General features: G+C 35.9%; 3 protein-coding genes across 6 annotated transcripts; all 3 read left to right on the forward strand.

The window, feature by feature from the left end:
* Positions 1 to 604: 604 nt before the first annotated feature.
* LOC118044600 (uncharacterized) lies at positions 605 to 4,161 on the forward strand. The gene is made up of 3 exons (XM_035052973.2): positions 605 to 1,386; positions 2,959 to 3,249; positions 3,891 to 4,161. The coding sequence occupies exons 1-3, from the start codon at positions 730 to 732 to the stop codon at positions 3,954 to 3,956; spliced, it is 1,014 nt and encodes a 337-aa protein (XP_034908864.1). The 5' UTR covers positions 605 to 729; the 3' UTR covers positions 3,957 to 4,161.
* An 853-nt stretch (positions 4,162 to 5,014) lies between these two features.
* Positions 5,015 to 8,177, forward strand: LOC118044599 (pentatricopeptide repeat-containing protein At2g34400). The gene is made up of 2 exons (XM_035052972.2): positions 5,015 to 6,750; positions 6,946 to 8,177. The coding sequence occupies exons 1-2, from the start codon at positions 5,840 to 5,842 to the stop codon at positions 7,886 to 7,888; spliced, it is 1,854 nt and encodes a 617-aa protein (XP_034908863.1). The 5' UTR covers positions 5,015 to 5,839; the 3' UTR covers positions 7,889 to 8,177.
* Positions 8,178 to 9,173: 996 nt separating this feature from the next.
* Positions 9,174 to 15,433, forward strand: LOC118044597 (uncharacterized). 4 transcript variants are annotated; one of them, XM_035052969.2, is made up of 7 exons: positions 9,174 to 9,539; positions 9,830 to 10,298; positions 10,488 to 10,644; positions 11,605 to 11,649; positions 13,529 to 13,694; positions 13,903 to 14,273; positions 14,636 to 14,818. In XM_035052969.2, the coding sequence occupies exons 1-7, from the start codon at positions 9,321 to 9,323 to the stop codon at positions 14,670 to 14,672; spliced, it is 1,464 nt and encodes a 487-aa protein (XP_034908860.1). In that variant the 5' UTR covers positions 9,174 to 9,320; the 3' UTR covers positions 14,673 to 14,818. The 4 variants fall into 4 exon arrangements, with proteins under 4 accessions (XP_034908860.1, XP_034908861.1, XP_034908859.1 ...); XM_035052970.2 differs by having other exon boundaries at positions 14,639 to 14,818; XM_035052968.2 differs by having other exon boundaries at positions 9,176 to 9,539; positions 14,652 to 15,433.
* The last annotated feature ends 338 nt before the right edge of the window (positions 15,434 to 15,771 follow it).

The following is a 15,771-nucleotide window of genomic DNA, read 5'->3' on the forward strand; positions in this document are numbered from 1 at the left end:
CCACGCCCACCTAGATGTTGGGTATGGCCGTATCCGTTGCCCAATCATATATTTTAATATAATAATATATATTATAAATATTATTTTTTTCTTATAATTTAGATAAAAAATAATTATTTGTGCTATAATTATTATTATAATTCTAAATATTGATATAAAAAATATTATTATTTGTGTTGTGATCATCCTTAAATTCTTAATATAATTATTTATGTTATAAATATTATTATTTTAATTATGATTAATAATGTGAATACTAAAAATATTATCATTTGTATTATAAATATTATTAAAAAATAATTAATAAGTTTTTTTAAAAATATATTATTAATATTAAAAAAATTATTTATGTTATAATTATTTTTATTATGAATACAAATATTAATATTAAAAATACTATTATTTTTTAATTATGATTAAAAATATTAATATTAAAAATAATATTATTTATGTTATAATTATTTTTATTTTTATTATAATTAAAAGACTATGCACTTGTGCATAACCGCAAATAAATCACTTATGCATTTTATTTTTTTAATTAAAAGCTATTTTTTAGGTTGATTTAGGTTAAAGCTATTTTTCTAGTGGTAAGTTTCTTTATATTGATGACAATTTTAATGTCGTAACAGAGACCCTTTGCTTGGAAAAACCCTAATTTTCAGTCTTGTTGTATTTGTAGGGTTTTGGCAGAATCACCAAACCCTCTAGAAAGCAAGCAGAAGAACAATGAGTCTAATAGCAGGTTCCTACGAGAAATTCATATGGGGTTTCAAACTCAAAACTTTAAAACACGAACCTTCTTCTCAAAACCTCACGCTAACCCCACTTTTCTCCTATCAATCTCACCTCGCTCACATCACCTCAGCCGCTGCCGCCGGCCCCGCCGCCGCTTCTGGCTCTGCTGATGACACAATACACCTCTATGACCTCCCTTCTGCTTCCTCCCTCGGCTCCCTCCACCAACACACCTCCTCCGTCACCTCTGTCACCTTCTTCACCCCTCCTTCCCTCTCTTTCCCTCGCAACCTTCTCTCTGCCTCTGCTGATGGCTCCGTTTGCATTTTTGACACTGACCCTTTTGTCCACTTGAAGACTGTTTTGGTCCACAAGAAGGCCGTCAACGACCTCTCGGTGCACCCGTCTGGGAAGTTGGCGCTTACTGTTGGAAGAGATGAGTGTTTGGCGATGTTGAATTTGGTGAGAGGGAGAAGGAGCTTTTATTGTAGATTGGGGAAGGAGGCCAGTTTGGTGAAGTTTGATTTGGGTGGGGAGAGGTTTTTTATGGTTACTGAGGAGAAAGTTGGGGTTCATGAGGCTGAAGATGCTAAATTGGTTACTGAATTTGAATGTCAGAAACGGGTTCTTGCTGCTGCTCCTGGAGAGGTTAGTTTCTTGTTGCCGGTGGTAGCTTGATTTTGTTTTGTTTTGTGATACGATCTTAAATATTCTCATTGTTGTTGTTAATTAAACTTGTTTCTTTGATCAATCTTCTTGAATTGTTATTTATCTCAGTTCAATGATCCTTTATGCTAAGAGAATAGCTTGTTAGTCTTTCCTGTTAAGCTTGGTTTTGGCATGCAAAATTCTTGTTGAATTGAGAATTCGCTCTTACGGAAATAAGCTCTGTAACTATTAAGCTTCCTAAACTCATCCTAATGATTTTTGTTTGTATTTTGCAACACCATTTGTTGAGTCATGTTTGATTTGTTGTAACTCGGATACAAATCAAGTTATCATCTCTTCATTTCTGAAAACATCTTTACAAAGGGTTTTGATTATTGCTGTGCAGATTAATTATGTCAGTGGGCTTGGTATATTTAAGAAAGAGAATGATTCTTTTTATACCTTGACATTTTTTCGCTTACAATTGATTTTCCTATATGTTATCTAGGTAGCTACATGGTCTGATTCTATTTCAGGACCAGTCTTAAGTTATTTAAGTTGCTTATCATACCCATCCCAGGAAGATCCCTCTGCTTCTTTCTAAATGAAGTTCAAAATCGCCTAAAGACTTGTTTCTGAACTTCCATCACACAAAACTCAACGTGCTTGGCATATATGTGAAAGCAAACTATTAAATGTGTGCACTGAAGAAGGATGAGCACATGGAGCACTTGTTATGCTTTTCATGTTTTGATTGATTTTGGTTTTTGTCCCTGTGTCCATGATTTTCTGTTTTAGTTGTGTATATAGTTGTTGTTGTTACTCTTAAATGATTTCATTTATTGATTCAATTCACCTTCTTTGCATGATTGATCCTCTTGAATTGTCCTTATGAAGAGAATGATCTTGTTATTCACCGGTCCTCCTCATTAAACTTGTCAGCAAGTTTGAGACTCACTGTTCATGTTGAACTATATTATCACTAAGCTTCCTAGCTTCTTACTAAAAGTGTTGATATAAATTTTTGCTTGCACATGTCACCTTCATTTGGCAAGAGTTGTATCACATTAAATTTGTTGTAAGAATTTATAGCATAGTCAACTTATCATGCTTCATCTCTCAGATCCTTATATGTCAATTTGTTTATGGCTTTACAATTTAATGATTTCAAAGGGGCTTGGTTTCCCTGAAGAGTAGGTCTTCCAAGACTCCTACATTCTTTGCCTTACAACTAGTTTTCCCATATGTTATTCATGGGCATGCAAGACAGCTGATCAGATTCTGCTTTAGAATTATACTTAAGTTTATTTAATCTGCTTGTCATAACTACCCAAGAAGAGCATTCTACTTCTATCCAAATGAAGTTGGAATATTGCGTTCAGACTTGTAGCTAGAGTTCCATCTCATAAAACTGGATGTGCTTGGCATCTATATGCAAACTATTAATTGTGGAATGGAGATGGATGAACATCTAGAACACCAGTATTTCCATGCAAGCCCACATTGTTTTCTGGGTATGACCGTATCTTTGCCATCTTTCATTTTTATGCTTAATTTCCCTAATTTTGACAGAATGGACTTCTGTTCACTGGTGGTGAGGATCGGAGTATTACAGCATGGGATGTGAATAGTGGGAAGGTTGCATATTGCATTGATGATGCACATTCTGCCCGTGTGAAAGGTATCGTTGTGCTCACGAGGAATGACAGCACCGTGGATGATCCATATTTATTGGCATCTGCATCATCCGATGGGGTTATACGTGTTTGGGATGTTCGCATGTCCATGAAAGAGAAGCCAAATCCATTGGCTGAGGCTAACACAAAATCAAGGCTGACGTGTCTTGCTGGATCGTCTCTTAATGTGAGTGCTGTGATTGCTTGGAAAATGTTTTCTGCTTCATCAATTGAATAACACATTCTGCTGTCTTCTCCAATTGTTGATTCATTCCTTTTCATTTTTCATATACTTTCTTGGCTACCATGTTTCTTTCCTTTAGTTTATCTGGTAATTCTATGTTTATGTACTTGGGAACTGTAATTGGCACGCCTCGGAATCAAACTATTGGCTGTGCGCGTGAGTTGTGTTGATTGTTCTACCATGTCTGACCAAAGAGGGCGCACGTGTAGAGCTAACATCAGTCATATGTCGTTATTTGCAACTCACATTCCACATTTGTTAACAAGCGATTATGCAAAACCAGCCATAGGAAAACTGGAATCCGTTGGAGCCCAGGACATTTCCAAACAATCTTCCACCATTTGAAGCACCGCATCCCAAACCTGCCCTAAAAAAATACCATATGCTGACTTTGCGGGGAAGTTCCCTTGATCAGAAGACCCCCACCCCCAAATGATATGATCATTTGGCATTGATTGACGAGAGTGATTTTTGGAGGAATAAACAATTATGTGATTAATTTTCTGATTGAAGAAAAAGTTCATTTATCTGTGTTTTTGTAAATCAGGAATTATTCTCATTGGTATTTTATGATGTTGTTGCAGCTAAAACGACCGCAGATGGGAGCAAGCTGTTTAAAGGAAGAACCCGATGCAGCAGAGGGAGAATGATAACATTAATGAAATGCAGAACAAAGAACATGGTGCATGCAAGTACAACCTATAATGTGTAGAAATAGAGGACGATGAGAGACAAGTACTTGTCAGATATTAATCAAGTTGGTAACATTATGCTGCTAGCATTAAGGACAGCTGCCAAGGATTTCTGCATATTCCCTTACTATTTGTCGGGATCCGTAGACCGGCTATTTCTTCATTACCATGCTTCATTTTTAGGACGTGACCATATAAAACACTATTTAGAAGTTTTTAAAATAAAAAGCGTAAATACTTTTAATGGTGCATGTAGTTTATAAACTTAAAAATAATTTTTATATATATAGAATCCGTTTTTTATATTTTTTTTAATTTTTAATAAACTATGATAAATTTAATTTGACATGATTCTAATATTAAAAAACTTTATTTCAATCAAAAGAAAAAAAAAATCTAAAAAGCACATTATATTGATAAACATTAAATATTAAAATTACGGTATCATAGGGGCAATAACATTTTCTACTCAATAAATTACCAAAATATTATTTTTTGAGTTTGGATTTAATATTCTTTGAATTCGAGTTTGAATTTAATATTAATCCAGGGATATTAGATTTTGCTTTGCTACTAGAGCCAATACTATTGAATTTGACTCCACAACCAAAGACTCTTGGATATGTGAGCACTCATCCAATTCCTTCTTCCTATTTCTGGTTCTTTGTTTACCGTTTCTGGTGATATTCAGTTCGATTTTTTGGTTGGTTCACCTTTTTAAACAGCTATAAGAAACTAAACGTAGCTGAGAAGCATTTGTTTATTGATTGCAACCGGTTCAATTTACAATATTGGGACAAAATATGAGAGACGACTCAGCGATGCTATAACAAAATAGATGAAAAAAGATATGTGAGCTTCTGTTTCTGATAGATTCAGGCAGTTTCCAATCCCAGAAATTTCGAAGGATATCTGCTGTTCATCTTTGGTTAGCTTGCCAACTAATAGATCACAAAGAAATATGCTAGCAGGAGCTGCAATTGCTCTACGATACCTTTGTCATTTAGGTTATAACATGTAATTACATCACTGATGCTAGCAAAATTAGCCACTGGGATATCCTAAATTAAGTTCTAGGCCTGCTAGAACTCTGGAGCACTTGGCAATGGCATTCTCCCATTGCTTAACATATTCTGCATATCCCTCTCTGCAGAACCAATAGCAAATTCAGTCAGTGAGCTCATTGCAACTGACATTCCTGCACAAAGTACCTTTATGGCAATTTCAGTCATTTACTCTGTAGTCATTATATCTTCTACTTCACCAACCTCCACCATTTCAATACTTCTGCCTCATTCAACTGACAATCCTGCTCCAAATCTCTTTGAAGCGACAGGGATCCTGTGTGGATCGTCTCTTAGCTGCTGTGCATAGATAAATACATTGAAATTCGATTTTATAACCATGGTCTTGAAAACTAGGGACGCTCAGAATGCATCATTCAAAAAGTTATGCATAAACTTTGAGATGTACCCTGACTTCTTGGTAGAGTTTCTTCTCCCGGGCATATAATCTGTCAAATGTTGATTGGTGACTACATAGAGAACATGCAAGAAATCAAATTGGTGTTGCAAGAAAAAACTTCTTCTTCTTTTTTTTTTTAATCAAAACGAAGTGATTTTGATTTTTTAAAATTTGTTTTTTGGGTCAATCTCTGGACAAAACCTACATGAGCTCGATTTTTTTGCTTTAACTCGGGCCTTGTCCTGGACAATCTCTGGACGAGGTTTTAAAACAATGATGGTAACTATCTATGCTATGCCTGTTGTGTCCGGAGACAGTAGCAAACGCTGCCTTAGTTATATGTTTTGGAAGCGTAAGCAAAGTCGAGTTCCATAACAATGCTCAAGACAAGACCCGCCTCTTTTCTACCCCCCTACCATCTCCCTCTTTCAAACCTCAACTTCCAAACCCAAAAAGAACATCATCAAACCTTAACTGAAAAGCTTTTGTCTCTGATAAAACAATGCAAATCCAAAAACCTATTAAAACAAATCCACGCACAAATGCTTATAAACTCAATACCAAAACCCAATTTCCTTCTTTCCAAAATCATTGACCTCAAAGACTTGGCCTATGCATCCCTTGTTTTTAATCAACTCACCAAACCCAATATTTATGCCTTCAATGTCATGCTTCGTGGGTTAGCTACCACATGGAAAAAGTATGCCTTTTGTGTTGAATTGTATTACAAGCTGAAGTCTGTAGGCCTAAAAGCAAATAATTTTACATACCCTTTTTTGTTTATAGCTTGTGGGAATGTTTGGGGTTTGGTTCATGGAAAGATTGGTCATTGTCTGGTGTTTAAGGCTGGTTTGGATGGTGATGAGTATGTGAATCATTCTTTGATTACTATGTACGCAAGGTGTGGTGAAATGGGTTTTGCACGGAAGGTGTTTGATGAAATGGGTGATAGAGACTTGGTGTCCTGGAATTCGATGATTTCAGGGTATTCTAAGATGGGTTTTGCTAAAGAGGCAATTGGGTTGTTTATGGAAATGACGGAGGAGGGGTTTGAGCCAGATGAGATGACGTTGGTGAGTGTTCTTGGGGCGTGTGGGGATTTGGGGGATTTGGTTTTGGGGAGATGGGTGGAGGGGTTTGTTTTGGGGAAGAAGATGGAGGTAAATTCGTATGTGGGGTCTGCTTTGATTGACATGTATGGTAAGTGTGGGGATTTGATATCTGCGAGGAGGGTCTTTGATTCGATGCCAAACAAGGATGTTGTCACCTGGAATGCCATTATTACAGGGTAATTAAATCGGTTTTATACTTTGTAATTGTCACATATAATGGAATTGTGTCTATTTCTGTTCCTTTGAACTAACTTGAAATTTGAATTCTTCGTAATTAATCAGCTATGAAATAAAAACCACTAAGATACATGAAATTTGTAAATGCATTTCAAATTAATATGATTTTTTTTTGTTCAACTATCGCTTCATAGGTGTGCACAGAATGGAGCTTCCAATGAAGCAATTGTCCTATTCAATGGAATGAGAGAGGCAGGTCCTCATCCAGATAGAGTCACAATGATTGAAGTATTGTCTGCATGTTCCACAATAGGGGCCCTTGATTTGGGGAAATGGGTAGAGACTTATGCATCAGAAAAAGATATACAGAACGATGTCTATGTTGCGAGTGCATTAATTGATATGTATGCAAAATGTGGGAGCTTGGATGATGCACTCAGGGTTTTTGAGAGCATGCCCCATAAAAATGAGGTTTCATGGAATGCTATGATTTCAGCTCTTGCTTTCCATGGGAAGGCCCAGGAAGCTTTGTCATTATTCAGGCGCATGTCAAAGGATAATGGCACTGTTCAGCCTAATGACATCACTTTCATAGGAGTACTCTCTGCATGTGTGCATGCCGGGTTAGTTGATGAGGGCCGCCAATTGTTTGAATCAATGAATTTGTCCTTTGGATTGGTCCCAAAAGTCGAGCATTATTCTTGCATGGTTGATCTTTGTGCGCGTGCAGGACTTCTGTACGAAGCTTGGGACTTAATCAAGAAGATGCCTGGAAAACCAGATGAAATTGTGTTGGGGTCATTGCTTGGTGCCTGTCAGAGGCGTAGAAATGCAGATGTTGGTGAAAGGGTCATTCAATTGTTTCTAGAGACGGAGCTATCAAATTCAGGAAACTATGTTATCTCATCTAAGATATATGCAAATATGAGAAGGTGGGGTGATTCTGCAAAGATGAGGGTGTTGATGAGGCAGTATGGTGTCTCTAAAACCCCTGGCTGTAGCTGGATTGACATTGGAGCTCATGTTCATGAATTTCATGCTGGTGAAAGCTTACATCATCATTCGGTGAACATATACCAGCTGCTGAATGAGGAGATGAAGAGAGAAGGTTACATTCCAAATATTGGTTGCATATAAAGGTGGAAAAGTTGAAAACTTGCTTGCCTCTATCAGGCATTGAACAGTGCATTCGGAGGGATTATATCTTCCGGTTGATGACTCCAGCCAAAATCTTGAAAGGTAAGTTGTGATCTTAATAGCATGAGCAAGGAGCTCTATCTTGCTGATAGAAATGTACAGTTTACCCTCGCTTGAGCATGTTTCTGTAGAATGAAAATGGTTGTTGGATTCTTACAAGCATTTGCTGTAAAATAATACAAGTTCAATCCGGAAACAATGCTAAAACTACTATTTTTTCAGAACATAAGGAGGGAATGCAGGGGGGATATTGGTGGATTGAAATAAAATGCACATGACACCTTAAGTTCTTAAACGATGCCATAAATCATTTTCAATAGTTCTCTAAGCCATAATGTTGTTTAGTTGCTAAAACTACTATTTTGGTAAGCTCTTTACTTGTTAATAGTTATTAAAATTTCACTTTTAACTCAAAACTTGGGTTTTTATACTCGTTTTGTTTATCACATTACCTTTTGTTTTGAATTACTCAAATAATATCTATGTTAGATTGATGTTTTTTTATATTTTACAATTTAATTTTATATGAAATTTAAGATAATTTAAGCATGTTTTTTTACATATTATTTATATATTGCTTGAAAATCAAATTATATACCTTTTAATGATACCAAATATTTTATTGCAAGCTTAGAAAACGGTTTTTTTCCTTTCAATTGTCTTCCAATATTATTTTTAAATAACAATTTATGATATTTATAAATGTAATATAAAAATAGTGATCCGTTTGTATTTTATTTAGACCAATGAGATTTCTATATTTTTTCTAAAAAAAACTAATTATTTTATTTTCATTATTTCAATCATGATAACATTATTATACATCTCATCTTTTCTAAGGATAATAAATTGATTTAGCTATTTAAATCAATTAATGTAATTACAATTATTGTAAAATCTCTCAGGAAATTTTTTTTGCGGGTAATCACAATAAGAGTTAATTAATTATTTTTGTATTTTAAAAATATTTTTGAAATAAATTAATATTTTTTTAAATTATTTTTTTTTTATATTTTCAAATTATTTTTGACATATTAATATTATTAATATTTTTAAAAATAAAAAATATTATTTAAATTTAAAAAAAAAAATATTTTAAAAAGCATTACCTACCCACTTTTAAACTAGCTTTGGGATGATCACATTTCCAAAATTTTACTATTTGTTTTTAAAAAAACATTGAATATGCAATATTATCATTTAATCTTTCTATAAATCGCCAATAAACAATCCAGATTTTCACCTTCCTCGTCCCCATAAATATAAATATTAATACCGTCGTTTCCTCCCTCCCTCCCTCTCGCGCTCGTCGCCAAAACAAAGCAAACCCAAAACCGCACTGTACAAACACACACAGAGACACAAAGAAAAAATGAGCACGCCTTCTCCGATCCTGAAAAGGCCAAAACTAGAGCAGCGAAACAACGAAGACGATAATGAAGCGTCGCTAAATCAAAAATCGAACGAGAACAACGGTAGAGAAGAAGAAGATAGCGTAGAAGAGCAAAAGGTCGCTTTCATTGCTTTAATCGAACACCGCTCTCGTGAAGTCCAACATCTTAAGCAACGCCTTTCTTATTATAAAACTCAGGTTCCTTCTTCTTCTTCTTCTTCTTTAATGTTCAAATCTTTTCATTTCCTATTTTTTTTCAATAAAATATTATTTTTGGTCTTTTTTTATTGTTATAATTAAATTTTGGGTTTTTATCTGATTTTTCTAATTATCGATTGCAAGTTAACAGAATAAATCAATTCTCGAATATTAAGTAGGTTTTTGATTGTTTGATAGATTGATTGAAATAGAAAGAAAAATACTGAAATTAGTGGTTTAATTAACAAAATTAAATCGGTGCTTGATTATATGCTTGGAAAGGTGTGCAGCTTGTTGAAGCGGAGAAGAGGTTAGAGGATTCTCAGACGAAATTGGCTCGGTTAAGTGGAAGAAGCAATGCATCAGTGGCGAATAAACCTTCTGTGGAGAACGGTATCAAGAAAGTGAAGATGGAGAGGAAGTCGCCAAGTCCTGTTCGTTTGAATGAAGCTTCTTCTAGCAGTCAGCCTCAATCTAGAACTGAACTTGTGATTCCTGCTGTGAATCCGAAAGTTCCCCAAACAGTAAGATCGGTGGGTTCTGGTGCGAGGATTTCATGTGGTTCTAGTGCTCAACTGAGTTCTCTTGCTCCTTCTAATGGTGTTGTAAATGTGAAAGTAGAAAAACCTTATAGTGCTGCGAATGTGAAAGTGGAAAAATCCAATAGTGCAGTGAAAGTGAAGATTGAAAAGTGTCACAGAAGTTCTTCTGATGTTGAAGTTGTTGAAATTCAGGATCGAGGAAATAAAAGGAAGATTGGTACATACATACATACATACATTTATACATTTATACATACATACATACATACGTTTTTATATATATACATATATATATATTTTACTATTGTGTATGTTTTTTGTTTATAATTGCATGCTTGGGGTTGCATTGTGCTTCATTTGGTATGTCATTACATGTTCACTTGTATTTTTTCCTATCAAATTTCAGAACAGAAAGAACACAAGGAATTGATTCCGCTGGTGTCTAGGAGCTCTGCTCCATGCACAGTCCACTGCCATACAAGTAATCATATCTCTAGTCAGCACAAAAGAAAGTTGAGAAGTGTTGCTGTATGTCCGGTGAATGATCAGCTTTTTGTATCCAGGTGATTTGCCCGATTAATTTTGACAGTAGTCGTAGTTGTCACGAATGAATTTAAGTTCTTTTGACATGATCCTTGACTTGAGAATCTATTGTCTCTAAATTTCACTTATAAATGAATCACCTATCAAACTAAAGAAAATGAAATGAAATTTGATCACATTTGATTTTCTTAGCCTTTCACCATTAGGATGGTGAAGGTAGTTTAAAAAATATTTGTGCTATCACCTAGAGATGATAATTTGTTGCTGTTTCCCATTTCTTTTTGACATTTTAGATTGTGGTTTTCCATATGAAGAACATCATCAACTTATTTCACTTAATCAAAATTCTTTGCTTTGGACAACTTTCATAACACATTAGCTCTTACAAATATGTAGAAGCATTAAGCATCATCAAATAGTGCTTGTTGGGAGGTTAGACTGATTTAGCCAATAGGTAGAAAGAAGATCATCTGAAGCGCACATGGGCCATGAAGAGATGGATATTTGGTACTCAAGTTCTTAGCTAGAGAGATTGAGTCATGAAGAGAAGAATACCATGTGGAGTGGCAGTAACAAAAAAAATGAAATGTACATGACCAGAACAGCAACCCTTTTCAAAGATACTTTATTCCTTATCTGAACAAGAAGGCTACAACAATGGCATTTACTTTATTACAATCACTTAAAACAACATCGTTCATAACTCATAGAGTGCACTTGCAAGTGCCGTCGAACATGAAGAATTTTTGTTCCAGCTATAACTTCTATGGTTTTAAGGAAGTACATGCATGACTATTGGTGGTTTTATGAGGAGAAGTTCATCTCAATTTGATCTTGCATGTTTTTCTTGCTTAATGTTTTTCCAATTTATAATGTTTGTTAGGGAAATATGTAAAATGGCCATGTGGTATTAGTTTTCTCTTATTCAATCATATAATCTATGAAATCTAACCTCTGTATAATGTTTTGAATACATACAGTGCTTTAGATGGAATGATCAACCTATGGCAACTACAAGCTAGAGGGTAAGCCTTAAAGTTTGTGTGCAATTGTGTACATTAGCTTTCATGAATAGCTGACAAATAGATCCAGCATGTGACGAGCATGCTTGCCATGCTGTTGTGCATTTTTGTACATTTGATAGAGATACAGCATACGGTGAACCACAAACATGATGCCTATGCTAGGTTTAGAGTTGCAAAGAATGGTTGATGCTTTCGCATTGATATTTCAATTAGGTAGTCAGTTCCTTAAATTTATGATACTGTATGGAATATCCTCTGTGCACAAGTTAAGATTTTACATCTTAACAGGAATGTAGTTGCTAAATCCTGGACTTGTTTCAGTGTAAGGTTTATGTTATGGATTGATTAGGGTGTGGAAAGCTCTCCATAGATTCTAATTTAATCCAAGAGCAATTTGATAGAAACGGGTAGTTTGTAATGTCTGAAGAATTTCTTAGAATAAATGCTTTGTAGTTCAACCTCTTCCTACAAATATGAAGCTGAGAGTTGCATTTTCACTGAGAAATTTCTAGGCTTGTTTGTGGTTCCACGAGTAGTTGATGATGGATGCAGCAATATGATTCCCTTCCAGGCTTGTTTTCTTTGTGTTTTCCAGGGACTCTATTCAGAGTTGTATTGTTTGCTCGTCTTCTTCCTCTTCTTCTTTTTTTCAGGGAGGGGGGGAGGGGGGGTACTCCAGTCAGTATACTGGGTGCTATTCACTGGTTAATGGAAACTATTATCATGTTTCCCAATATCAATTTGGCAAGTACTTTGATAAGGGTCGTCTCTCATGCATGCTTCATGTGTACTTCTCTTGATTTTTGTCAAATGACATTTTTTGCAAAGAAAGAAAGGTATTATGCCCACACTTGTGTCTATGAAAATTACCACCAACTTCAAATTCACAATCCTCCAGGCCTATGTTATTTAACTGCTTATTTTGTTTATAATATTAATAAATACTTCTGGAGAAGACCTCTGTTGACAGCAACTAGTGAGAGGATTGATAATTTTTTTATTTGAGCAACCAGCTTCCTTCAAATCACAAGCATCCATTGCTGTTTTCTGGAAAAAAAACATTTGACATCTATTTGCTATTGCATTGACAAAGAACAGATTTAAAAACAATTTCAAGACTTCACTTCTTTCAGACACTGTGTCCCAGCCCTAACACCATTTGCCTTGTCACGTTCCAGAGGATTTCGTTCTATATCCCACTACCATAAGCACATTTCCTTTTCAGCACTCATTATGTCACATTTCCAAGGAACATACACAAAGTAGATGCTGTAATAAATTTGTTACTGCAATAGATTGCAAGCATCAAGTTGTGACAAGATTAATATTACAAGCCAAAGGAAATACATTCATGTACCTTCCTGCCTTTAGATCCCCTACTATGACAAACATAGCAATCAGCAACTTACGGCAGCCTCCTATGAGACCTACTCATTGGTTCTATAATCAGACTCGAGGTATGGAGAGCAGGATTCTTGATAAAAATACTTGCTGAAGGTGGCATGATTTTTATACATAATTGGAAGAGTTATTTATCTAAATGTGATTCTAAGCTCATTCTTGATGGTTACAATAGTGTCTTGGTTTTTTGTCTCTAGACCAGCCACCCCTTTTTCTCTCTTTCCATTTCTTTTGTTTTTCCAACTGTAAGGAGGGTTATGTAAAGGGGAAGGAATCAGTGGTTTTTCCATCATTATTAGAAAGAACTGCAGGTGCTATTGATTATGCAAGAGAGAGAATTCTCAGTTGCTTCCATTTGAGTTGGTTGAAGCATGAAACATTTTCACTGTTTAAAACATGCAGTTTCATCGTTTAATCTTCAGCACTGCAATGTGAAGATTCTCATCTAGCATCTACTTTACCCCCTTTGAAATTGCAGGTCAGGTGCCTCTCTGCTTAGCACCACTGATAGTGCGTCTCCAGTGCAACGGCGATGGCCAGAAGATATAGCTTGGCACCCTCTGGGAAATAGCTTATTTTCTGCTTACACTGCAGATAGTGGGGATGCTCAGATATCAGTTCTGAATTTGAATAAAACACAAGGGGTATGGATCATGGTTGAAATATACTTTCTGAATAAATATGCTAGTGCCATTTAAATAGATGTCTCAATTACATATGTATAACTTGGATTTGACAACAGTGGGGTTAGCATGCTCTGTACACACACCATCATGCTATATGAGCATGCACTTCCGTGTAAAATGTAGGGTTTTGGATAAATAATCTTAATTTTGTCTTTTGTGTTGGCAGAGAGCACGGGTAACTTTCTTGGAGGACAAACCTCATATTAAGGGTATTATAAACGGCATAGAGTTCATGCCTTGGGAAAATACCTGTTTTGTCACTGGTGGCAGTGATCATGGTGTTGTTCTTTGGAATGAGAAAGATGAAGAGAACTCATGGAAGCCAAAGGCATTGCACAGGAATATGCATTCTTCTGCAGTCATGGGGGTTGCTGGGATGCAGCAAAAGCAGATTGTACTGTCTGCTGGTGCAGACAAGAGAATTGTTGGGTTTGATGTGCAAGTTGGGAGAGCAGACTTTAAACATCAACTCGACAGCAGATGCATGAGTGTTCTGCCAAATCCATGCGACTTCAATCTATTCATGGTCCAAACAGGGTAAGAATTAGCATTCTTCCTCTCTTTCTGACCTGAGTCCTTGTCAGCTCATTTGCCAATTAGTATTAATAATAATGTGCTTATTATGCTTTGAAATCTACAAAATTAACTAGGTGTGACATTGTTTCACACACTGTCATCTCTTCCATTGGGTTTCTAGATAAACTTCATTATATTTGAATTAATATTGTTTTGCGAGGACTTTGAAGCAAAAAAATTAATAAAAATAGCACTAAACATATATTGCAGCTATAGAGAACTATTGCAATCACCGGGGAGGCATGTTCATAGAACTAAGTTTCATCTTCTTTTTTTTCCATGTAATTCCATATTTTTTCTAACCTTCTTGAATCTTCTAATAGAAGATCTCATATTCAGGACTCTTGGGAAGCAACTTAGGTTGTTCGATATTAGATTGAGGCAAACGGAAATTCATTCCTTTGGGTTTAAACAAGAGAGTAGTGACTCTCAGTCAGCTCTGATCAATCAAGCTTGGTCTCCTGATGGTTTGTACCTCACATCTGGTTCGGTAGACCCTGTGATCCATGTCTTTGATATAAGGTACAATTACCACAAGCCATCCCAGTCCATAAAAGCTCATCAGAAACGAGTCTTTAAAGCAGTATGGCATTATTCCCTCCCGCTTCTGATTTCCATATCTTCTGATCTGCACATCGGACTGCACAAGATCATATAACCTTTGTAGCTGTGTTTCATGCATTTGTTGTTCATGCTGGCTGTGCACCTCATTTTGCTTTGGGCGGAAGTCCTATGATTTGTTTTCAAGAGGAACAGCTTATCTTGGAGCATTTTTGGGTCGAGATGCAAGTTTGCCATTGAAATGTGAGAGAAAGAACTCGAGGGGAATGAACCAATAGTTGCCAAATGGAAGATTTCAGCTGCGGGCCTTGATACATGTTCTAGGTGGCCAACATGATTTGAAACGAACAAGCCATTCACTCAAATCTTTTTCCCTCACTGCTGGAGGTAACAACAGTCTCCACGCCCAATTTTTGATTTTCTAGTAATGTCCCGCGTCTGTCTGAGGTATCAAACTGGCCTGATGAGATAAACACAAGGAGATGCACACTAGAGGCATTATCCAAACTTGATTTTGTTCACTTGAAATTATTGGAATTAAATGCCATTCCTTTCATAAATCCAATGGTCGTCTTATATCCCATAACGCTTGTTATAAATGTTAATAGTCAATACGATGCATGCTGATTCAAGAAGAATGCAAGAAGATAGAAAGACAATATGCAGTCTATAGTTATGAACTTGGAAGCATGGTTTGAAAGTTTGCGATGTTGTCACCGGTCCGATCTTGCTGTTTTAAATCATGGCAGGGGATGTTTTTGGTTTGATCTTTTGGTTCGAGCATTGTAGCCCACCCTAATCCTGCACTTTTTGCGACGCTGTCTAACACCTTGAATTCTAGGTGGTGTTTGGGATGTGCTCTTGGAAAGTTTTTTAGTTTTATTGTTTTATATATTTT

The sequence above is a fragment of the Populus alba genome, chromosome 12, assembly GCF_005239225.2.
Source record: "Populus alba chromosome 12, ASM523922v2, whole genome shotgun sequence".
Classification (NCBI taxonomy): Eukaryota; Viridiplantae; Streptophyta; class Magnoliopsida; order Malpighiales; family Salicaceae; genus Populus; species Populus alba.